Raw genomic sequence first — 25,761 nt, forward strand, 5'->3', positions numbered from 1 at the left:
AACTCTCTTCCCGGGGAAGCTGAACTGGCTCCCTCCTTGATGGGCTTTCGGAAGCAGGTTAAAACTTGTTTGTTCCATCAGGCCTTTGGAGAATAATCTGGCCCTCCATCTATGTTAATGTCTTATAATTTTGTGGTGTATTTTAAACGTTTATGGTTTTGTTCCGCCCCCCCCCCCCCCCGTATGTTTTAAACTTTGTAAGGCCGCCTTGAGGCCCAGCTCTGGGCAAAAGGCAGGATGATGATGATGATGATAATAATAATAATAATAATAATAATAATAATAATAATAATAATAAGGAATTCAGTACCAGAAGATGTGGTGATGGCCACCAATTTGGATGGCTTTAAAAGGGGGTTGGATAAATTCCTGGAGGTGAAGGCTATCAAGGGCTACTAGCCCTGATGGCTATGTACTACGTCCAGTATCTGAGGCAGTAAGCCTGTGTGCACCAGTTTCTGGGGAACATGGGTAGGACATATTGCACTCATGTCCTGCTTGTGGGTCCCTGGCCAACATCTGGCCACTGCGTGAACAGAATGCTGGATTAGATGGCATCTGTGGCCTTTGCTAGGCTTTGTTTTCCATTCTGCAGCTGTAAACCTGAAGAGTGTGGAAATAGCAGCCTCCCCTTAATGTCGGTGTCACCACCATGGAGCTTCCTTTGGTAATCCCCCATTCAACATGGCTCAGTGTCAGAAGCTGGTACTCCAGTTTGCGAGCTGGTACTGGGTAAAGAAAGCTAAAATTGGCCAAACGGCAGACTGCAGGCCTCCCGTTTCTCTACACTTACTCAGCTCTGTTTCTATAAACATGGCTGAAAGCTGTGGAGAAGCAGAAACACATTCATCTCGGTTCATATATAAACAAAACGGAATCATAAGGTAAGTCTCAAGTACTTGTCGTTCTAGGGAGCTGAGCTCTTTATGGCTTTACCCAAGGTCTTTAATTATACATTTTAAGCCACATGTGGTATTAATTTGTTTTTAAAACGTGCTCAAATGACAAAGAGCAATTTATAACCTTCAGAACCCTGAAATTCACATTTCTGAGAAACCAAATGTCATTTTAATGCTCTCATTGCTAAGAGTCCCTTTTCACGGAACAAGCTCTGGTGAGAATAAGAAGCAAATATATTCTCCCTGGAATTTATCTGAACAAAACAGAGATCACAGATAATAGAAAATGGACCCTAAGAGAAACAACACAGAGACAATGTCAATAAGAGCCTTGCTCAACTAACTAAATTATAACCCTATACAGCACTCTGATGAATAACATGCAATGCACTTGGCAAGCATAAAGTACTTAAGTGATGGGAAATGGTTCCGCATCTTAGAAGAACTGCCATTGCCATTTCAATCTTCTTAAGTATCTCCTTTGGTCCAAGAAAAGGGAAATTCATTTTTATTCAATGTTTACTTCTTTGCCGCATTTTTATGCTAACTTTCTGCCAATTAACGTAAGGTGGTTCGCAGTTTAATTTCATAACTACAGCACGAAAGGAAAGGGTAGCAGGAGGGAAGAGGAAAATAAGGAACGTCCAGGTGCAGTTACATTTTGGAATGGCCAGGGCAGGAGACAGTTCTGGGTGGGGAGGAGCAAAAGGGCAGTTGGTACCAGCCAAGTAGATGGAGGAGGGCTCACTGTCACACCCACACATCCCCCATGATGCAGCTGGGTGGAAGAGCTGCAGATGGAGGCAGTTCTAGGAGAGAAGGAGCCAAATTACAGTACGCCCCAGCTGAGCCAGGGGAGGAGTCCTGCTTGCCTCACTTCTCCCCTCTGAGGTGGAAGGAGGATAGCCAGACAGCAGTTGGCCCCAGACAAAATAGTGAACGGGCTGCTAGCCTAGCTTGCTTTCTTGAGAGTAAGCCCTATTGACCTCTATAGGACTTGAGAAGGTCTTCTCTGTTGTGGCCCCAAACCTCTGGAACAAACACCCACTGGAGGTCCGCCATACACCATCCTTGCAGTCTTTTAAGAAGGCCTTAAAAACATTTTTATTTTACCATGGCCTTCCCATGATGAGTGATGTTATTGCTGCTATTTTTCTTGCTGGTTTCATTGTTGGTTTTATGGTTTTTAATTTCTATTTTTTTGTGAACATGTTTTTACGGCTTTTAATATTTTAATTGGGTGGGTTTTTTTTAATGTATTTTATTGTTGTAAGCCACCTTGTGAGGGCTTCTGTCCTGAAAGGCGACCAAGAAATGAAATAAATAAATAAATAAATAAATAAATAAATAAATCCAATGGGGCACTTACACCCCAGCCGATTCTCCTGTGCTCCACTAACTGCATTGCATAAGCGGCCCCCACGTAACGGAGTTTGCATAAGGGAGATCTGCCAAGCTGCCTCCTTCCAGAAACAAGTATTTTTGCCCATTTGGGGGCTTCCTTTAGGAAGTGATAAATCTCCCTTGCATAAGTGGTGAGTCCTGCTTGCAGAATGGAATCGGCAGGACTCACTGGTTGCCTGTCGGAATCAGTGGGGGCAGAAGCGCCCCATTGGATGCTGTCCATTGAGTGGTCATGCATCCTCTTTTACAGATGACAGCCCTCTATTTGAAGAGTTGCCAGAGGCCCATCTTCTGTTCGAAGGCACTTTCTGTTTGAACGGCTGCCCTGTCCAGTTCCAGGTACAGAGAAAGAGCCATAAGGACAGTTGCCCCTCACCAGTTCGCACCTAGACAGCAGCCTGAACAGGCAGCAACGTGGATCACTTGGTCACAGTCTTCCACACTACGATGAGATGGACTGCATTTCTATTAAAATTATAATAATTCTTTATAAACTGGCATCTGTACATATAAATTACCAGATGCAAATCTGAGGCAAATCAATGCCTTCTTTTTTGGTGGCGCATTTCCTCTGTTTTGGAGCTTCGTAAGTGGACACCCTACAAGTGTCCTGGGAGTGCATCGAGTCTCACAAGAGGGCTGGCAGCTCAGGGCCATTCCCAAGACCCTGCATGAGCCTGCCACCAGCCCCACACTTTTGAAGTACTTGTGTTGAAGCTGCTGTTACATATGAATCTCACCCAGAACCCAAAGTGGGCTGTGCTGTCAGCGATGTCCTCTGAGTTCTATGAGGAACTGAGCTTCCTTCCTTCCTTCCTTCCTTCCTTCCTTCCTTCCTTCCTTCCTTCCTTCCCCCTCTCTCTGCTCCTCCTCCTCCAGTAAGAAAGTTTCCTGCAGGCATGGAGGTTCATCAGACAAGCATTTTATCGCACACTGACTACAACCCACTTACAGATATGCGCACGTCCTTTAGACAATGACATCCGCTTCCCACGCTCCTTCTGCTTGTATTTCCGTCGCAAAATAGACCCCTTTTAATCCGACTCTTTTTTTAAAATGGAATGAGCCGCAATCTCCTGCTGTGTACAGGAAAAGCCATGCAATAAAAACAGCCTCTGAATGGGCCATGTGGTCTTTGTTTATTTCCTTTTTCCCCTGCGGGAAGAATGAGGAAGTGCAGAGAAGCGACGGTAAGGAAACGTGATTTCCCCCAAGTGTGATGACGCTCATGGTCCAGAACATGCCTTCAGTTTCTCCCATATAAAGTGACTGGCTTTAATTCATTCCTAAAGGCAAAGTACAGAAACCCTCTAGCTGGTCAGAACAGCAAGCAAACCTGGCCTGGAGGCTTTTGTCAAGGTCAAAGATACCACCCAACAACAGGTCTGGCTCTAGTTTTAAGGGGTGCCCTGGGTAATGTGTAGTTTTGGTGGGCCCTGGTAGGCTGTGGTGGCAACGCTCTAAGCAGTGCTACGCAGCTGTGCCTAGCCACCCCTTTAATTTCCCACAATGCCCCAGAGTGACACTAGATTAGGTGCATTGTGGGAAATTGAAAGCATATTAGAATGTAAGCCTATGCGGCAGGGTCTCGCTATTTACTGTTTTACTCTGTACAGCATCATGTATATTGATGGTGCTCTATAAATAAATAAATAAATAAATAAATAAATAAATAAATAATAGCTAGAGACAGCCACCTGGGAGACAAAAAAAATTAAGGAAGAGCCCTAGGGCAGGCGTTAGCAGTAGGCCCTGTCAGCTGCTCTGCCACTCTGGCTTCTTGATGCAAGGAGGCTTCCTTGGCTCATCTTCACATGTCATCAGAGCCAGATGGGGACACACAGGCTGAGTCCCTGCTCCGTATCCCACAGGCTATCAGCTCAAGACCTGCCCTGGACTGAAGCACTGGCCAAAGATGCTGCCTTAAGCCTGGGGATAGGTGGGCACAATCCTACAGCCCAACTAACTATGCACTAAGTAACCCCTGATTCGCTTTTGCCTATGACTCTAGAAAAACAAAAACGGGCTGAGTCACCATTGGACAATCACATCCAGGCAGTTGATATAATTTGTAGACATCAGTGCAGAAAAGCCCCCGATCAAATCTGCAGTCATAAAAAGCACCTATAATTTTGGCTCTGCTGCAGAGTTCGGCCAAAGAAAACACGGGCATGGAATGAAGCTGTTCAAGGATTCAAAGCAGCTGATGACTTCAGTACCTGGACAAAGCCTATACTTATCTTGCCAACCACTGCTTATAAAAATAGAAGGTTTCAGCTTTTGTGAAGCAGGAATATCCAGGTGACACCTGCAACAAAACCTCTCGGTTTATGATTTCAGCTGGTCCTCACCATTCCATTCCTTTTCCTCTCTCCCCACTCCAATCCCCAGTTTTCTGTGTCCTCCTCCATGACATCCAGTCAGCCTTGCATGACCACAGAGTATTCTCAGCGCTCACTGAGCTGTTTTAGGGTTCACCCAGCTCTTATAGGGTTTTGCTCCCAAAAGGCATTTTCTACTTTCGATAACCTTGGTGTTCTCAAAAATATGTTGGTACTTTCTTCTTGTACACTGCTGGTGCTCTTTTGGATACATAAATAATTGCGTCCATAGTCCGAGCACTGAAAATGGAGGAAAGTAGCAGTGTCAATCAATGGAATTCCCTGCCTAGGGAGACTCACTGCCCTCTTTCTGGGAATAAGCAAAAGTACCATCTTTAGGATGGCATATTCCCTCCTCCCAGTCCTGGAGTAGAAATATGCTTTGCTGTACTGCGATTTCAATGTGGTGTTACGATGTCAAGCTTTTCTACGCAAGCCATTTATTGTGCGCTCATCATTCCTTACTCATGGTTGTTTACAGGTTTTTTAGATGATGTTGTTTACCTTCTAGTTTTGCTATCATTTTTTTTTAAAGAGCACTTTCTCTGGGTGTTTTAGACCAGGGGGAACGGAAAACAAAAGAAAATGTATTTTCCTACTTGTGTAATTGTGTTATTCTCCTATAGCACAGTGCCACCTAGAGGTTATGTAGCAGAAAAGGAGGAAAGGAAAATCTCTGTCTAGAGCTCAGATCTCAATTATTATTATTATTTATTTATTTATTTATTTATTTATATAGCACCATCAATGTACATGGTGCTGTACAGAGTAAAACAATAAATAGCAAGACCCTGCCGCATAGGCTTACATTTTAATAAAATTATAATAAAACAATAAGGAGGGGAAGAGAATGCACCAAACAGGCAGTATAAAAGTCAGAGCAAAATCAAGTTTTAAAAGCTTTAGGAAAAAGAAAAGTTTTTAGCTGAGCTTTAAAAGCTGTGATTGAACTTCTGGTTCTCAAATGTTCTGGAAGAGCGTTCCAGGCGTAAGGGGCAGCAGAAGAAAATGGACGAAGCCGAGCAAGGGAAGGAGAGACCCTTGGGCAGGTGAGAAACATGGCATCAGAGGAGCGAAGAGCACGAGCGGGGCAATAGTGTGAGATGAGAGAGGAAAGATAGGAAGGAGCTAGACAGTGAAAAGCTTTGTAGGTCAACAGGAGAAGTTTATATTGGATTCTGAAGTGAATTGGAAGCCAATGAAGAGATTTCAGAAGTGGAGTAACATGGTCAGAGCGGCGAGCCAAGAAGATGATCTTAGCGGCAGAGTGGTGAACAGAAACCAACGGACTGATGTGAGAAGAAGGAAGGCCAGTGAGAAGAAACTGAAAGTAGATGCAGCGGATTAACAGCCTTGCATAGAAAACCTCTTTGTGATCGTAGCCAAATTAATTTATGAATGTTTTAAATTGTACGGATGAATTTTATCTATCTTTTTGTCTGCCATTTTATCCTTTTCTAAGTCACTTCAAGGAAATTGCAAGAAAGTGGATTAGGAATAAAATAAAATAAAATAATAACAATAAATATAAACTCAATGCTAGTAAAAGCTACTTAATTCCCAGCCCATAACAACTGGTGGGGTTTACCCTAACTTCTCAAGGACTGCTATATTCTCCGGACACTAATCAGTGAGCAGAACAATGTTTTGATTGATTGATTGATTGATTGATTGATGTGAAATATTTATAAAGTGCTTTTGATTTTAAAAAATCCTGAGGCGGTTTACAACAGATTATAAAATGTTATTAAACGCACAACCACAAACACAGGCTTGAAATTCCATATGTGGTGCTGAGCCTGCTTTTTCAAAACCTGCTTTTTGAAAGAAACATAAAAACCCAGGTAGAGCCTTCCAGGATTAGGCCAAAGGTCCATCCAGGCCAGCAACCTGGATGCCTCCTGGATGCCTCCTGGAAATACAAGCTGCAAGAGCCCTGCTCTCTTGACCAAATATAAAAGAGGGCAGGGCTCCTGCAGCTTTAACTGTTGTGATGAAGTTTCACCAGAAGCTGCGTACATACAAATGACACCTGCTGAAATTCCCTTTTCAATACAGCAGTTAAAGATATAGGAGCTCTGTCCTCATTTCCATATGGTCACCCTACAATGGGTCATGCACAGCGAATGAAGTGATAATAATTCCTTCGCGATTCAGCAGGGAAACAAATTTTCCATGTAATGGTCCGTCACATGTTTTCGAGAGGCATGCATCAAGTAGAAAATTTCTACTCGCCTTTGGTAGAATGCCCCAGAGAGACAGACGTGCTGTGACAATTTTTTGCTTTGGGGGTTGATCAGTTAATTTGGGAAGTTAGGAAGAAGTCAAGAAAACGTTTCACTACGATTAAAAGCACCGTTAAGTGAGATGAAGGATCCCTGTGGGAACACAGTGCGGGAGTCACACGGAACCGACCCAGAAGTGGGATGATCAAATTGACCAAGAAATGGGTTGAAAATTAATCAAATCAACTGCATTTAACGGCTGTACTAGAAGTGGTATGTGTGGGGGTAGAAAATCAGCCAGCTAAAGGTTGAGAAATAAACATCTCTGTAGGAAGTTTTCTACTCTGCTAGACTGCCAACTATCACCACCATTTCCCCTAAGTAACCACAATCTAAGTAGGAGCCTTTCCCACAAGGTGCGGTCTAAGGTGTCGACTCAGTAACCCTAAGTCATTGCCCTTAAAATACCCCCTTATCCAGTAAGAGTCCAATACGCTGAATCAAAAAAGGAGAGGTGGCATGTGATCAGAATGGAATAAACTGTACATATTTCACCACTGCTGTTGATCTGAAACGCAGCTCCTGCTGAGACGCATAATTTATTCATAGGGTAGGCTTGTCAGCACCAGGAGAAACAGTAATTATTGTGCACAGAAAATAACAATCTATCACAGTACTACAATGGAGATGCTGAATTTGAAATTTTGAAAAGTGTGTATGTTCCTGGGTAGGTTTAAAGAAAGGGATTTATTTATTTATTTATTTATTTATTTATTTATTTATTTATTTAAAAAAGGGACGTCTTAGTGTTCTGCCCTTTGCATAGTTCAATAAAGGCTGGGAAAGACTCTCCCTGAGTCCCAGACAGGTTCAGCCCTAGACATTTTGCTGCCTGAGGCAAATGACAAGATGGCACCCCCCCCCTCCAATTCCATGAACAGAAACCAATTGGACCGACTGCTGAATACTACTTCAAAACCTATGACGGGACAGTGACCTCCACCACACCTGAGGGCAGCAGGCCACTTTAGGGAGTACACAGCAGGCTACATGCCATACAGAGCTCTGGCCTCCCGTCACCTGAAGGTGCCGTAGCTCAGCGGTAGAGCACCTGCATTGCATGCAGAAGGTCAGAAGTTCAATGCCTGGCATCTCTAGGTAGTGTTGGAAAGAATCCTGCCTGCATCCCTGGAAAACGGTTGCTGATCAGTTTCGATGATACTGGGCTAGATGGATGAGTGGCCTGACTCAGTGGCCCCGTTCAGACAACACGCTAAACCATGCTGCTTAACCACAAAATGGTTAATGCATTCCATTAACCATTTTGTGGTTAAGCAGCATGGTTTAGTGTGTTGTCTGAACAGGGCCAGTATAAGGCAGATTCCTATGTTCCTACCTCTACCTCAACACCACTATTCACCTCTCACCTTCAGGGAACTGCCTCACTCTGCCTTATGGCAGGGCCAGCCCTGGTCCCAAGATAGCAGTGCCGGCCACAGTAGACAATCTTGGGCGAGAAGGACTGACGCTCTGATCCAACATAAGGCAGCTTCAAGTATTGAACAGTTATGTTCTCTCTCTCATTCATTCATTCTCTCTTTTTCTCATTCTCTTCACACACACACACACACACACACACACACACTTATTGGGAGGGCATAGCTCAGTGGTAGAGCATATGTCTTTGTATACATGAAGTCCTAGGTGGGAGGGTGCTGTTGCACCATGTCCTGCTTGTTCATCCCTGGCTGTGTGAACAGAGTGCTGGACTAGATGGACCCTTGGTCTGACCCAGCATGGCACTTCTTAGGTTCTTAACTCCAGGCATTTCCAGATATGAGAAAAACCCTTGTATGAATCCCTCTAGAAGCACTGCAAGCCACAGTATCATAGAATCATAGAATCATAGAATAGCAGAGTTGGAAGGGGCCTACAAGGCCATCGAGTCCAACCCCCTGCTCAATGCAGGAATCCACCCTAAAGCATCCCTGACAGATGGTTGTCCAGCTGCCTCTTGAAGGCCTCTAGTGTGGGAGAGCCCACAACCTCCCTAGGTAGCTGATTCCATTGTCGCACTGCTCTAACAGTCAGGAAGTTTTTCCTGATGTCCAGCTGGAATCTGGCTTCCTTTAACTTGAGCCCGTTATTCCGTGTCCTGCACTCTGGGGGGATCGAGAAGAGATCCTGGCCCTCCTCTGTGTGACAACCTTTTAAGTATTTGAAGAGTGCTATCATGTCTCCCCTCAATCTTCTCTTCTCCAGGCTAAACATGCCCAGTTCTTTCAGTCTCTCTTCATAGGGCTTTGTTTCTAGACCTCTGATCATCCTGGTTGCCCTCTTCTGAACACGCTCCAGCTTGTCTGCGTCCTTCTTGAATTGTGGAGCCCAGAACTGGACGCAATACTCTAGATGAGGCCTAACCAGGGCCGAATAGAGAGGAACCAGTACCTCACGTGATTTGGAAGCTATACTTCTATTAATGCAGCCCAAAATAGCATTTGCCTTTCTTGCAGCCATATCACACTGTTGGCTCATATTCTTTGCGAATATGTTGATGCTGGCCATGGATAAATGGTCTGAGTCAGTATAAGCTACTTTCAAACCAGACAGGAACTTGCTAGATTGCAGCATGTCGCAAGTCTGGTTTAGAATATTCCACTCCTGAATTCTCCAGACCACATTCCAACTGGAGCAGATTTCACCCCCCCTTCTTCAGAGGGCAACTAGCACACCAAATCATCCAAAGCCCCCAACCATGTACAGGAACGTACGTTTGGAAGGGCGCATGTGCTCCCTTGGCTTCCAAGGCTGTGGGGTCTCGCATTCAGGTTGGCTTACTGGCTTTAGGAAGGACCCTTAGATCAGTGGTTAGAGCACATGCCTTGCACATCCAAGGTCCCAGGTTCAATCCTCAAAATCTCCAGCTTAAAGAATGAGTTTGCCGGTCGACAGCTGGTTGGCCACACTGTGAACAGAGTGCTGCACTAGATGGATCTTTGGTCTGATCCAGCAGGGCTCTTCTGATGTTCTTCCCAAGATCACAGGAAATGGCGTTATGCCAGCTCAGATAAGAACATAAGAACATCAGAAGAGCCATGCTGGATGAGACCAAGGGTCCATCTAGTCCAGCACTCTGTTCACACAGTGGCCAACCAGCTACCCATGGGAACTCACAAGCAGCACCCTCCCACCCATGTGCTCCAGCAACTGGTGTACATAGGCATACTGCCTCTGATCCTGGTGGTAGTAAATAGCCATCAGGACTAGTAGTCATTGAGAGCCTTCATCTCCAGGAATTTGACTTTTAAAGCCAAAATTGGTGGACATCACTACACCCTACACCCTTTCCTGGGTCTCAGGCTGAGAATGGTGTTTCTTACCACGTGCTGCTTGGACCCTTTTTTCAATCAGAGATGCCAGATCCTGAACCTGTGACTTCCCATCGACATGCAAGCAATGGCCTCTATCGCAGAGCTATGAAGATGCTTTGATAGGGCAATTTCGAAATGGTCCATGATCCTCTGAGAATACAAGAATGAAAATGCCCAGACTTTCCCTAATTGGCATTTTTCACCACACTCGTTTTAAAGAATCTAAGAATGGATCACACTTAGCCCCCATCAGTATTCAAACAGCCATTCGCAAAGATGTGGTTAAGCTAATTAAGGGTGATTATATGGCAGGAGAATATCTCGCTTTGTATTTGCTGGCAAACACAGAGAAGTAATTACCAGTATCCCCAGAATTTGCTGCCCAGATAAGGAGATGAGACCGCTAAAAGGTGAACTTTCTGAATGGAGCTTGGGGGTGGAAGACACATTCACACATTTTCAGAAAGAGATCCCATCAATGCAGCCTAATTCTTGCAAATAAACCTTGGCACTGCTGATCCAAGAAACGATTTTATATCAATTAAGGTGTAACATAAGTCATGCTTCTTCTTTTGCAGTGTTCTTGTAATACGTCAAAGGTAGGAGACTGCCTTAGACTGAGCCAGACCACTGGTCCATCTAGCCCAGTATTGTAGACACACTGACAGTGATTCTCCAGGATTTCAGGCAAGTATTTTTCCTGTCCTGCCTTGATATACTGGAGATCAAACAAGGGTCTTAGGCATCCAAAGCATGTGAGTTATGGCCTCCTCCCCATATCTTTCTTTACAGCTTACAAGAATATGCTACTTTTCAGAAGAGAAATAAGTGGGACACCAAAAGAAATGTTGCAGTGTGGAGGTCTCCTATCCAGGGTTCCAGCCAGCCAGGCATGTCCTCTTCCAGGATACTCCATTCCATTCAACCGTTTCCTTAGTTTTCAATTTCTCCCCTCTAACCAGATTTCCATGGTCACTCACTCCTCACTGGGCTGTTCTGGGAGGGCTCCCCCTCTTAGGGTATTTTGTACTTTAGGGCTCCCCCAAGCCCACTGATGCCTGCATGGATGGTGCCATTTTGGCTACAGAAGAATCCACTCTGAGAATTCGTGATTAGCACGCAGCAGGGGTGTTGAGCCTTGTTCAGCCCTGAGGGGCGAGATCTACTGTGGAACAGCTCTTGGGTGCCGCATTCCATTGATGGGTGGAGCAAAAGGCAAACGAGGTGGGGCTAAAATACAAAACATACCAGCCTATTGTAGCTTAAAGCTCTTGCTGCCAGTAACCAAGCCTTAGAAGAAGCATTTCAATCATTTTGAACAGAGAAGGGGGGAAATGGCACGAAAGCTGGGATACCACAAAGTGATCAGTGTTCAGGGGAAAGGACATAAGACCAATTCCAGCCTGCTTGCATTGGTTTCTGGTTGGCTTCCAAGCCTGATTCAAGGTGCTGGTTTCAACCTATAACGCCTTACATGCTTAAGACCACAATACTGTGTGAACAGAGTGCAGGACTAAATGGACCCTTGGTCTGATCCAGCATGGCCTTTCTTATGTTCTAATACCTGGTGGAACTCCTTTCCCAACTTGAATCTGCCTGGACGCTATGATCCACATCTGGGGCCTTCCTCTGAGGGAGGCTCGGAGGGTGGAGACAAAGGAGAGAGCCTTTTCAGTGGTGGCCCCTCACCTATGGAGCGAGCTCCCCACTGAGGGCTGCCTGGTACCAACACTGTCATCTTTTCGGCGCCAGGTTAAGACTGCCCTCTACTCCCAGGCATTTAATGGCATATGACGGGGCATTTTTATGCTGTATTTCATTATCTTATGAACTGTTGTAAACTGCCCAGAGAGCTTTGGCTATTGTGCTATATAGAAATGAAAATAATAATAATAATAATAATAATAATAATAATAATGAGGAGGAGGAGGAGAAGGAGGAGGAGGAAGAGGAGGACCCTATCTAGGAAACCCAGAGGTCCAGGCTGGGGTCTCGGAGGACTGGATTTCACCCCTGGGCCTGAGGATCCTGACCCCTGGTATATAAAATAATCTCGAAGTTATTTACAATTAGCCAAAACCGATGGCCTTTTGCAGCTCCTTTTTCAAATTCCATCAAAGGAGGAAGAGGCTATAACCTGGACTATGACATCAACTGCCTGGGAGACCACCATAAACACCTCCATATATCCCCCTTCCATTTTAACTGGAAGGCTCTTTGAGAGACAATCTGAGGTGAAAAACATCACTACCACCACCACCACCACCACACTGGGCATGTACAACTTGCTGTCGGGCACTTGAGTCACAAACTAGATGTAGTTCTGGTGCTTTAATCTCAACTCAGCAGCACTGTAGCGGCACCACTACAGGCAGCCGGGAATGGTATTGCAGTTTCTAGCCCCATGGAGATCAGGTGACACAAGGAACCAATACAATTGCAACGTGTCCTTATAAACCTGTGAAACTGAGCCGCTCTCAGGCATACTAAGCCATCTGCTCAACCACTACTGCAACCTTCTTCTCTCTGGCCTTCCTTCGTCTCACATCAGTCCGCTGGTCTCAGTCCACCACTCTGCCGCTAAGATCATCTTCTTGGCCCGCCGCTCTGACCATGTCACTCCACTTCTGAAATCTCTCCATTGGCTTCCAATTCACTCCAGAATCCAATATAAACTTCTCCTGTTGACCTTCAAAGCTTCACGGTCTAGCTCCTGCCTATCTCTCCTCTCTCATCTCAAACTATCGCCCCGCTCGTGCTCTCCGCTCCTCTGATGCCATGCTTCTCGCCTGCCCAAGGACCTCCACTTCCCTTACTCGGCTTCGTCCTTTTTCTTCTGCTGCCCCTTACGCCTGGAACGCTCTTCCAGAACACTTGAGAACTACAAACTCAATCACTGCTTTTAAAACTCAGCTAAAAACTTTTCTTTTCCCTATAGCCTTCAAATATTGAGTTTGTTCTGACTCTATACTGTTAGCTTCTCCCTACCCTGTGCCTGTTTACACTTCCCTGTGCCTGTTTGCATTCTCCTTCCCTCTTTATTGTTTACTACAACTTATTAGATTGTAAGCCTACGCGGCAGGGTCTTGCTATTTACTGTGTTATCTGTACAGCACCATGTACACTGATGGTGCTATATAAATAAATAAATAAATAAATAAATAAATAAATAAATAAATATAATAATAATAATAATAACCATTTCTCTCTAAGTCAGCCCACCCTTGACATTAGCTTACATTGACTAAAGGAATTATTGCTGGATACACTTCCTCAACAATTAGCTAAAACAACAATTCCTAACCTTCTTCAAGGTGGCCAGAGGAGCACATGAAGTCCTCAGTTTTCTTTAAGAGGTTGTAAATAATCAAACCAAAAACCAGTGAGGCAAGTTTTTCCTAATCGTTCTAATAAACAACCATCAAGTTGTTTCCCTCAACATCTATTTTCAATTAGGCCAAAGATACCTGTGCTCCTTTGGCTTCTGAAATTACCACAGAAAATCCAATCAGTTCTGAGCTGTCATGAATGGCTGTTGAGGAAAATCACTCCCTATTGCTTTGCTGGAGAGTTTACACAGCAATATACCCATTTTCTCACAGAGGGATGGCTATTATTAGTGAGGCACGATGCCCCCCCCCTCCCAAATATTGTTAAGTGACAATATTTTTGAGGGGAAAGAAAGAGAAACAAGCACAGCCCTTTCTCCCCTCACTCTTCTAAGCAGAGATGGCCCTACCATAACGCAGCATGAGGCAGCGACCTCAGGCGGAAAATGCTGGAGCAGTGAGGTGTTAGGAGGACACAGTTACATGGGCCTGCCCTGTTCCCCCTAAGCTAGATTGCTGCCCTCTGGTGTGGGGAAGCTGATTCCCCCCCCCCCGGTCACACTACACAGGGTGCTGCACTGTCTGTGGGGTGCACTCCAAAAGGTTTTTTTTAAAGGAAATAACAACCACTGGTTTGCTGTCTAAATTCACCCACAAACCGCCCCATAGTGTTACAGAGTACAACATTTAGCTTGTTTACAAGCTAATTTTGACCTTTGTAGTGCTCTGTAGTTCTACAGATGCTTTTTTTAGGGGGGCAGGGACATTTTTATTGGGGGACAATGGGGAGCGGTGGAGGTTGTACCAGGAGTCCTAGGGTCCGATCCCTGCTGTAAGTCATTACCTATCAGTAAGTCTCATAGAACTCACTTCTAGGTAGACATGTATAGGATTTCACTATAAAAGATCATAACCAGCATTTGGAATCGTGCTTCGAACTAAACCAGTATCCAGTGCAGATCTTTAAATGCTAGCAAAACTTGATGGATTAATAGATTCACACATAGATAGAGAAATTTCTCTTGTTGCCCCTTCACCCTATAATGTTCTTTCTGTGTGGTTGTTTAAGACTGAGTCCATTTTGTCTTGGCCTGGTAAGATGCATGAAACTCCATTTTTGTCTACAACGAATTCAGAAACTGCAGTCCAGAAGAAGGACAATAATACATTTTCATAGGCACGTCCTAATCTGGTTTCTCTAACTGCAATAACATTTTATTTCTATGATCACAGGGTGGCAGTGGGCAAACAAACTCCTGATCTCTCTTTCTGTCTGTCTAAGCTTCATCCCACATACCTGCTTCTCTCAGATTATCCCCATAGTGCTAAGCTTTCACGGTTGTTGTTGTTTTTGCTACTGGGCGACAGCGATCCTTTGCATTCCAGGAAGTGAGTTTAAGGGGGGAAATGTAAAAAAATCATAAAAAATCAATGGATGACCCAATTCAATTCAAATTTGGTATGCTTAAAGCTCTCCCTAATATCTATTACTGTGCCAATTTTGGTGTCTTTATCTTTAAAGCATACGCAGATGTAAGCATTTGTTTAAAATCCTGCTCCTGCGCCCCAGCGGCGGCTTGGAAGATATGCTCAAAAAGTAAGGACTAAATACAGTGAATCTTTTTGCTTTATTGCACAATTAAGGCAGGATGCATGGGAGTACTTCACAATCAAAGCAGATTATAAGGTGGAAAACTTCTGAGTCCTTTGCATGCAATTCACAGTGATTGCACAGGATAACGCTGGTGTGATAAAGCTCTCTGTCTGTCTGTCTCTCTCTCATACGACTCATTCCAACCGCTTGGGAGTAATTATGAGAATAAACATGAGGTAGCACTTGAAGTGTCTGACTCAAACTATTTTTTCCTGTCTGAATGCTCAATGTGTCACTCCCGAGAGGATCATTAAATGAGTGAGGTAATCTCACAGACGAATGAGCCTGGGTATTTCAATGCTTAGATCTCCCTGCACCTTGAGTGAATGTACAGACAGTAGGGAGGGGAAGACTGGATTATTTCGACCTGGGCTGACAGCTAAGGCTGGAGCTAAGCATATCAATCGGTCTTATACCAGATTAGCCTATTTCTCCATCTAACCCAGTATTCATTACTCTAGGGTGACCATGTGAAAAGGAGGACAGGGCTCCTGTATCTTTAACAGCTGCATAGAAAAGGAAATTTCAGCAGGTATCATTTGTATATATGGGGAACCTTGTGAAATTCCCTCTTCATCACAACATTTAAAGCTGCAGGTGCCCTGCCCTCTTTTAAATCTGGTCACTCTAGTATAGCTCCTGCAGCTTTAACTGCTGTGATGAAGAGGGAATTTCACCAGGTTCTCCATATATACAAATGACACCTGCTGAAATTCCCTTTTCTATGAAACTGTGAAAGATACAGGAGCCCTGTCCTCCTTTTCAGATGGTCACCCTACTTTACTCTGACTCATAGCAGTTCAGGCGGACAAATGTCTTTCTCATCACCTGATCCTTTCAACTGGAGAGCCCCGTAAGTGAACCTGGGCCCTTTACCATGCTGACTACTACTGAACTGTTATCCCTTCCCATATGATAAACTACATGGCATACTTCAGGGCACCACTGGGGCAGAGCTAAACTTGCTCCCATCTCCATTCTCAAAACGATGGCAGGTGGAGAACAGCAGCTGGTCTTAACACCATGGAGGTTGGACTATTAAATCTTGTGAAGGGGCTTCATAATACATTACACAGCACAGGGGCAGGCAACTTGTGGCCCTCCAAATGATTTGGGCTACAACTCCCATCAGCCGTAGCCAGCATAACCAACGGTGAGGGGTAATGGCTGTTGCAAGGCCACCCATTGCTCACTCCTGAGTGTAGCGTATAACATATTGTAAGAGAACGCTGCAGTGTAAGCTTTATGAAACTTTAGGGGCAGCTCCTAGGGCAGGGGTGTTTGTGGAGAGGCTGATCCTGAAATCAGAGAAAATTCTGGAAGATCATAGGCCTGAGAGGGTGGGTAGTGATGAAAGAGAGCAGCATGGGATCTTGTCATCCCTGGTTGATAAATAAAATTTGGTTTTTACAAAACCTATCAATGTCATTTAACAGGAATAATCAGCCTATGTATCTATTCTGAAGTCCGTCTCATTGAATTCAATGGGATGAATTTCCCTTTCTACATCTGCCTTTTTCCCCTGGATTGTCCCTGTGCATCCAAATGATGCACAGGGGATCCTGGAAGCAGGCAGGGATGATCCCTCCATTTCCCGGGGTAACCAAGGCCTCGGTTATCCCAATTTTACCAGTGGTCCCGGGACGATCCTGAGGACTGCAGTTGGTGTGGGCACCCGTCCCGGCTTCTTCCCTCCTCCCTGAGAGTAGTGGGGGTCAGCAGAGGGAAGGAGCTGGGCCAGGGTGAGTCCAGGGACATTGAGGGAGTGGGGTTGGGGATTTTTTTTGGGGGGGGTTCTTAATTTTCCCTGGAGCACAAGTGCTCTCTGGCTCCTGTTGTTGTTGTTGTTGTTTTAAAATGGCGGGTGTGATGTCCCTCTTCCCTTCCAGGACATCGTGCTTCTATTTCGATGCCCAAGAACAATCCCAGAAGCAGACAAGTCTGGGATCGTCCCCCCCTCCCTCCTTGAAGGCCCTTAGATGTAGAAAGGGCCTTAGTCTTGGGTAAGTGAGTATAGATCGCAACCTTAACAAAATGCTGAAGTAGGCTACAAAGCTACACTGCAATATTTTCACAAGGTATAATATCAATGCACTGAGAAAGCCAAGACTACACGTGTTCCATTAGCTCTTGCATATAACTCTCAGAAAATGCTGAAGGGGGAAAAAAACATTGAGAGAGAGGGAAGAAAAGGAAAGATAAAGAGATGAAGAAAGAAATAGCAAGCCAGGAGCTTCCTCAATGCTGACCTTAGCAGGCATATCAGTTCTCCCTCTCCTAACTCCATGCCACCAAATTCTCTCTATTGGCGCCCATCTTTGAGGTAAAAAGGAAAATGGGTCTGGAGAGACTACATGGGGCTAGGACTAGGGTGACCCTATGGAAAGGAGGGCAGGGCTCCTGCAGCTTTAACAGTTGTATTGAAAAGGGAATTTCACCAGGAGCTGCATGCATACAAATGACATCTGCTGAAATTCCCTTTTCTCTACAACTGTTAGATACAAAAGCCCTGTCCTCGTTTTCATATAGTTACAGTAGCTAGGACCCCAGTGCTTGGTCCTCAGCAAAATACAACTTTAGAGCCCTCTTTGTAGTGCTGTCTCAAATAAAAATAAAAAAGCAGGTGGGGTGGAATCAATGCATTAGTGTAGAATCTGATTGTGAGTGCTCTGAGTCATTAAAATCACATTCAGCCTAAAACTGTTCTCTGAATCTTTGCTAATTAAATAAGATGGGGATAAATGAATTAAGCTCTATTATTTGTGCATCTTGCATTTTGCTCTATTAACTTAACTGGACATTTGGCGTGTGCCTCTGATATCCTGACTATTTACGAGGACCTTGTGGATGCAAATGCCATCTGAGTGATTTAGAATCATAAAATAGTAGAGTTGGAAGGGGCCTACAAGGCCATCAAGTCCACCCCCACCCACCCCGCTCATTGCAATATGGAGGGTGAGGTCATCAAAGCTAGACACAGGAAAGGATTTACTTTATAAGATCTCGCACATGCCTGTCTCATATCTGAACTGGGATGGTAGGAGAATATCAGATTATAACACCATTCTGGGCAGGCTCCTTGGAGGAAGGAAAGGATACAAATCTAATGACCAACCCATCACCAAGGACACGGTTTAGGCAGCCATGCACACACAAGTTTAGAAAAGAGCAACTAAATTGAGCTGGGTCAATTTGAGCTGGGTCAGAGAATGTGGAGCGGAAACCAGTTCCCAGGCAGAAGGCTTCCTCCTGAGTCAGGCAGAAGACAAAGAGCACGGCTTTGTTTCCAGACCCCTGATCATCCTAGTTGCCCTCCTCTGAACACGCTCCAGCTTGTCTGCATCCTTCTTGAATTGTGGAGCCTGGAACTGGATGCAATACTCTAGATGAGGCCTAACCAAGGCTGAATAGAGAGGAATAAGTACCTCACGTGATTTCGAAGCTATACTTCTAAACTTCTCCTGTTGACCTACAAAGCTTTTCACTGTCTAGCTCCTTCCTATCTTTCCTCTCTCATCTCACATTATTGCCCCGCTCGTGCTCTTCACTCCTCTAATGCCATGTTTCTCACCTGCCCAAGGGTCTCTACTTCCCTTGCTCAGCTTCGTCCATTTTCTTCTGCTGCCCCTTACGCCTGGAACGCTCTTCCAGAACATTTGAGAACTACTAGTTCAATCGCAGTTTTTAAAGCTCAGCTAAAAACTTTTATTTTTTCTAAAGCTTTTAAAACTTGATTTTGTTCTGACTTTTATACTGTTAGTTTTACTCTACCCTGTGCCTGTGTGGTGCATTATCTTCCCCTTCTTATTGTTTTATTATGATTTTATTAGAATGTAAGCCTATGCGGCAGGGTTTTGCTATTTTATTGTTTTACTGTGTACAGCACCATGTACACTGATGGTGCTATTTAAATAAATAAATAAATAAATAATAATAATAATAATAATAATAAAATGATCAAGGGATTGGAGCATCTCCCCTATGAGGGCAGGTTACAACAGCTGGGATTCTTCAGCTTGGGGAAAATGGATGCTAAGGGGAGACATGATAGAGGTGTACAAAACTAGGAAGGGTGTGGAGAATGTGAATAGGGAGACATTTTTCTCCCTTTCCCATAATACTAGGACCTGGAGTAATCCCAGGTCCTAGTATTATGTTGTTTGATGTACACCAGGTGCTTAGGAACATGAGTGGGAGGGTGCTGTTGCATCCATGTCCTGCTGGTTGGCCACTGTGTGAACAGAGTACTGGACTGGATGGACCTTTGGACTGATCCAGCATAGCTCTTCTTATATTCTTAGGTTCTTACACTCACTAGTGATACCCATGAAGGCTAGGGAGGGGTGGGAGGTTTTTTTGGGGGGGGGGTCCCACAAAAGCAGCTTTTCATCTCACAAGTGATGGAGCTAGCCCTTGCCTTACTTTCTCTTGCCCTCCACTGGGCTGTCCCAAAAAGTACAACCCCTTCCCCCACCACACAAACTGGAAAGGATGTCATTGTCCAAGCCTTTATGCTACAAAGAGAGGATTCCTATGTCCTTTAGACAGTGCCTGGGTGAACATAGGATTGTTTGGTTTCTGAGATCCAAGGTCAGAACAAGGGCTCTGACCTCACAGCCCAGAAACTGCACTCACCGCCGCCTTCCCTTTCCCCTCGTAGCCAGCGCAGTTCTCCCCATGCTGGCTATGTCTCCGTGCTCGGAAATGGAATGCAGAGGTGGGGAAAAGGGGGTGGTTCTGGGGGCAGGGAGGGGCATTACCCAGCTTCTTAAGCACCTCCCCAACCTCCTTCCCTCCTGCTTGGAAGCACCATGGCTAGATGGGCGAAACACCCATCTAGCAAAAATGTAGGGCAGCCTAAGCACAGAGCCAAGAAATGTCTCTGTGCTCCAGCCGCCATGCATTGGATACTCAGCAGCGAGGATTGGGCCCTTAGTACAAAAAGTCCCCCTATTGTTGAAAGATTTATGTGTTGATTATAGACGTCTGTGCTTGCTTATCTGCCTTCAACATACTAGCCTATGATCACTATAGAACCGATGAATCAGCAGCAGATGGGAAATTGTACTCTGGGTCAGAGCACAGGTGACCAAAAAAAAAATAGATTTAGCTGCTACTAAATATAAGAAGAAACTAAAGCAAATTATGTTCAAAAAAAATTCTCCAGTTTGCCAAGTGTTTTTCTGCTTTTATCTCTCTCTTACAGTTAGCAATGTGAAGTTTTGAAATGAAAATGCATGGAAAGGAATACATGGAAATGAAGCTGGGTTCACACAACACCCAGCTTCCTTTCCATGCATGTGTGGGTTGCTGTTGAACCATGAGTTATAGTGTTGTCTGAATGCAGAGCGTTTTCCACAGGGTAGGTTATTGTCTGAATGCAGGGTTTCATAATTAACCATGCAGTGTGGCTTGTTAATCACCCTTAACAACCCAACAACAAGCCATGGGTTCTCAAGGTGGCTTGTTTGAAAATAAATAAATCACACTGCATGGTTAACAAGACACCTTGCAGAAAACATGCTGCATTCAGAGAGGAGAGAAAGGGGACGGTTCCACAGGCAGGGAGGGAACAGGACAGAGATGGCTGGCATACCAAGAATCCTCTGGTTGCCCTAGCCTCATAGAATCATAGAATAGTAGAGTTGGAAGGGGCCTATAAGGCCATCAAGTCCAACCCCCTGCTCAATGCAGGAATCCACCCTAAAGCATACCTGACAGATGGTTGTCCAGCTGCCTCTTGAATGCCTCTAGTGTGGGAGAGCCCACAACCTTCCTAGGTAACTGGTTCCATTGTCATACTGCTCTAACAGTCAGGACGTTTTTCCTGATGTCCAGCCAGAATCTGCCTTCCTGTAACTTGAGCCCGTTATTCCATGTCCTGCACTCTGGGATGATCAAGAAGAGATACTGGCCCTCCTCTGTGTGACAACCTTTTATGTATTTGAAGAGTGCTATCATGTCTCCTCTCAATCTTCTTTTCTTCAGGCTAAACATGCCCAGTTGTTTCAGTCTCTCCTCATAGGGCTTTGTTTCCGGACCCCTGATCATCCTGGTTGCCTCCTTCCCTCCTGTTCCGCAGAGCCCCAGCTAGACGGGCAAAATCGCCCATCTAGCAAAAATACCAGGCAAGAGGAGTGCTCCTCCTGTCCTGCATAGGATGCCCATCAGCCTGAGTTTGGAGGTTGACAGGTACTGGGATAGGATCGCACCCTTAATAATTTAGCTGCCATCCTTGGTTTCTTACCCGCCTATAGAAAATCTAGGATAAGATTTTGCCAGTTTGTAATTATCGATGTAGACACTCCCAGGTAAGTTGGCATAGTATTGCAGCCTAAAACACTCTAGACATGTGGATGCATGCAGGGAGGAGGACAGCAAAAGGCAGTTTAATAGACGAGGTTATGATCAAACTAACATGGTTTTTGCAACCCCCATTGTGGTCCCGATTCAGATGGGGGGGGGCATGCATAGAAAAAAACCCTCCCATTTACTCCAATGGGAGTTTTATCAATTTCCTTAAAATATTATACATATACAATTATATGAGTATAAATTCAAGATCGACAGGCAACGATTTACATGATATAGGCAATATATCCAATCCCTTTTTAACTTCATGGTGAAGCCATCTCATCATTTTACGTCATCATAAAATCAGTCCTATTATTAACTTCTAATTCAATGTTTCTTCTCAATTTTTTTTTAAATCAAACATATTTCTCAAAGAAAAAGAAACCACACACAGCTTGTCTTGCTTCTTATATTTATAGTAAATATGTATGCATTAAATTTTTAATTGAGGACCAGAATTCCAATTTCCATTGTTGAATTAATGGAGCATCTGCGTTCTTCCAGTACTGGATATCGTATTTCTTCGATTGTAAGACGCCAAAGATTGTAAGACGCACACTAATTTCAGTACCACCAACAGAAAAAAAACCCTAAGACACACCCATGATTCTAAGACGCACCCCATTTTTAGAGGTGTTTATATGGGGAAAAAAGTGCGTCTTAGAATCGAAGAAATAGGGTAATTAACTTCTTCTCTTTTTTTGCCATGAACATATAACAAATGTGAAGATTATTTTGCTTTTTTTCCCCCTGGCTGTGCTAATCATTGGAAAGAGGAAAGAGCTGTATATGGATACCTTATTTAGCCGAAATTTCACACGCTATCAAGCATAATAGTCATAGTCATAAGGTCTGGAAACTTGCTTTAAAAAACAAAAACAAAACCTGAGATTCACAAGAAGCTGGGTTCTGGGTTCAATACTACATCTGACTGCTGTAGTCTAGCAGGATAGCTGCTTATATGCAACTCTGACTCTCATATCCCTTCTTCAACATATACTCCAGATGTTGTGGATTTCATATCCCATCGGTTCCAGCTAGCATCGTCAACGCTGAGAGTTGTAGTTGAAAATATCTGGAAGGCATCAGGTTGGGGGAGGCTGCTCTACCATAATACGCTCAGCTCCTTACTGCAAACCAATTTCAGGTCCGCTGAAGTGTGGCACAGCAGCGCTAAGATTTATTAACCCATCCAATTAGAAACTGTTGTTGAATTCAACCTGTTCTGCACTGTCTGTGCTTCCTGGTGGGGATATAACTCTTCCCCCCACCCACCCTCTACGCCGTGACCAAAAACGTCTACATGTTTTTCCTTTGCTCAGCATTCCGGTCCCTTTCAGAAGAAACAAGCAATCTTTTCCCCTACCTTTTCTTAATAATGCTGGGATTTGCGGTCACCAACTGAGTTTTGGACCCAACATCCTTGCTGTATTCACTGGTGAGAGGAGGGAGGTTGCATCTGAAAGAAACAAAACCGTACAAGGTATTTTAACTTCAAGTCATTGTCTTCTTTTCATTTATTTTTCTTTTGCATCATTTCAAAGACAAGAAAATTTCCTGTTGAGGTATATGCGCCCGCTGCCGTGTCCAGCAGCAAAGATTGGCAAAGCCAGGGAATTGCTGCCGGTCATAATCAGGACTAAACTGCATGTTACATTAAATAGATAGTGTGCAGCAGATCCTCAGAGTAGGTTCATGGGCTCCTGATCTGAATCAGGTCAACTGAACACGGGAACAATTAAACCTTCTCACAAGGTTTGTCAGTCTAAACATGCATAGGCTTGTGCCCTTAATGTCTGGGATTGCCTACATGGTCAACAAGAAGCCCTGTTTCAAACGCCCCAACCAAACGAGGAGAGGCAGCTAGGTGGCTACAAGAGAAAGGGCCTTTTCGTAGTGGCACCCCATTTGCAGAAAATGCTTCACAGAGAGACTCACCTGATGCCTGCATTATGGTCTTTCCAACATCAGTTGATGACCTTCCCCGCCCCACCCCAGGCATTTAAAGAACCAATTGTTGTGCTTTATTTTATTCTGCTTCTGGTTTTAATTTGGTTCTATGGGATGAGAAGGTTCTATTCTTTGCCGCTGGGTTTATCCTGGTATTTTTCCGAGCTGTTTTTTATTTTTAAAATGTTTTGTTTTGTTTTGTTTTTAAATGTATTGTACACCACCCAGAGAACTTTGGTTACTGAGCACTTCAGAAGCACAGCAAATAAATAAATACGTAAACCATGCAGGTCCCAATGCATATCAGGATTGGTGCCGTTGCTGCCAATGGAGTTTTTACTCCATAGTGCAGCCTTCCTCAACCTGGGGCACTCCAGATGTGTTGGACTGCATCTCCCAGAATGCCCCAGCCTGGGAGTTGTAGTCCAACACATCTGGAGCGCCCCAGGTTGAGGAGGGCTGCCATAGTGGAATATCCTGCCTGGTGTAGATGAGCCCTAAGTGTCTCTGAGTGGCAGTTGCTGGAACATGAGTTGGAGGTCTCTATTTGCCTATGGGGTGGTATACAGATGATGATGATGATGATGATGACCACCGTGGAATAGAATGCCAGACATGTTTGGTCTGAGCCATTCTTACAGTCAGGAGTTTCCTAGGGCACTTCTCGTTTGAGAGAGATAGCTAATACGGCCAGGTTTTAGCTCTAGAACTGCATCACCTGTCTTCTCAAGCACATTGTTGGACTGTCCATCCCCTTTTTATAATATTGCGTGGTTGAATGAAAAAGAAAGAAAGAAAAAGAAACCACCCACATTTTAAATCTGGTCTTAATATAGGGTTCTTTACGGAAGTCCATCCCGCTGCTCCCGACAAGGAGGTTGTGTTATTTTCTCAGTAGGAATTTTCTTCTTGCAACATCATGGAGCGTGAAGGAATTGCCTGAGCCTCCAGATGGGAACTCTGCAAGAAACTAGTTGCTGAGCCAAAACTCTTGGCTTCCAGACAAGGAAACAGGGGCAATGTACAGACTGAATGTGTGTTTTAAGGGCCCCAAACCCTCAAATGCTTCTCCTGGCACAGAAATATGAGATTCTCTGACCTTAGAGCCAGTAACTTGAACAAGCCTACGGGCCCCCAGATGCTGGCCATAGGATTTCTCTCTTAGCTGGTCTTTGAAACCCCACTGATTTAAATGCCGGTTTCATAATTTTTATGATTTGCTCAAAGATGGTTTTAGGTTTTCAAAGTATGTTTATCCCACACCTCAGTCAAAAAAAAAAAAAAAGGCTCCAACAGATTAGGGCCTCTTCCACACATAGCCTTCGGGATGCCCTGAAGGCGCCTTGGGGCGTCCCAAAATCGATAATGTGTACCCTACCTTAATAGTTCCAAGAAGAGGCGGAGGAGGAGGAGGAGGAGGAGGAGGCCGCGCATCGCCCCTCGCGGGGACGGGATGAAGAGTTGCCTTCCCCGGCGCCTTCGCCGGGGAATCAGCTGCCGCCCACCTACCCGCCGGCCTCCTTTTCCCGGCGAAAGAGCCACCCGGGCCCACCCGGGTCGGAGACCTTGGCGGAAGAAGCCGCCGCCGGGGACCCTCTCCCTTGGTCCCTTACTGGGCTCTGCCGCCGTCGCCGCATGGGCGCGACGGCGGCAGGGCCCGGTAACCCCCTCCCGCCCTCCTCTCCCTTACCTGCCTCTGTCCGCGGTCCGTCGGCGTCTTCAATTGAGCCCGCGGTTCCACCAGGAAGTCTGGGGCGCTTGTGGCCCAGACTTCCTGGTTGAACCGCGGGCTCAATTGAAGACGCCGACGGACCGCGGACGGAGGCAGGTAAGGCCCCCCTCCCCCTTGGTCCCTTACCGGGCTCTGCCGCCATCGCTGCACAGGCAGTGATGGCGGCAGGGCCCGGTAAATCTCCCGCCCTCCTCTCCCGGCCTTACCTGGCGCCACTCCCCTCCACTGCAGAGCTCCGATTCAGAGCCGGAGCTCCGCGGCGAAGAGGAGCGGAGTATGGGCGGAGCGGCGCGGAGTGGGCCGACCTGAAATTTTTGGATCGGCCCGCAGGGCGGAGCAGGGGGTCCGTGCACACCCCTAGTTATAATGGAGGCCGCTGGAAACTGCTCCACACCCGACTCTCTACAGATTGTGGAGTAATTAACCAATATTACTGGTAGGGGCGAGGCAATTTGATCGTAT

The 25,761-nt window shown here is 45.2% G+C and overlaps 1 protein-coding gene across 1 annotated transcript in view; it reads right to left on the minus strand.

Moving 5' to 3' along the window:
• Window positions 1-25,761, minus strand: part of ST8SIA1 (ST8 alpha-N-acetyl-neuraminide alpha-2,8-sialyltransferase 1) — a 118,033-nt gene that overhangs the window by 40,606 nt on the left and 51,666 nt on the right. The window contains exon 4 of the mRNA XM_063134304.1: window positions 22,984-23,076. Within this exon, the coding sequence (XP_062990374.1) occupies window positions 22,984-23,076 (93 nt within the window). The remainder of the gene's footprint in view (window positions 1-22,983; window positions 23,077-25,761) is intronic.

Source organism: Elgaria multicarinata, chromosome 9 (assembly GCF_023053635.1).
Source record: "Elgaria multicarinata webbii isolate HBS135686 ecotype San Diego chromosome 9, rElgMul1.1.pri, whole genome shotgun sequence".
Taxonomy (NCBI): domain Eukaryota; kingdom Metazoa; phylum Chordata; class Lepidosauria; order Squamata; family Anguidae; genus Elgaria; species Elgaria multicarinata.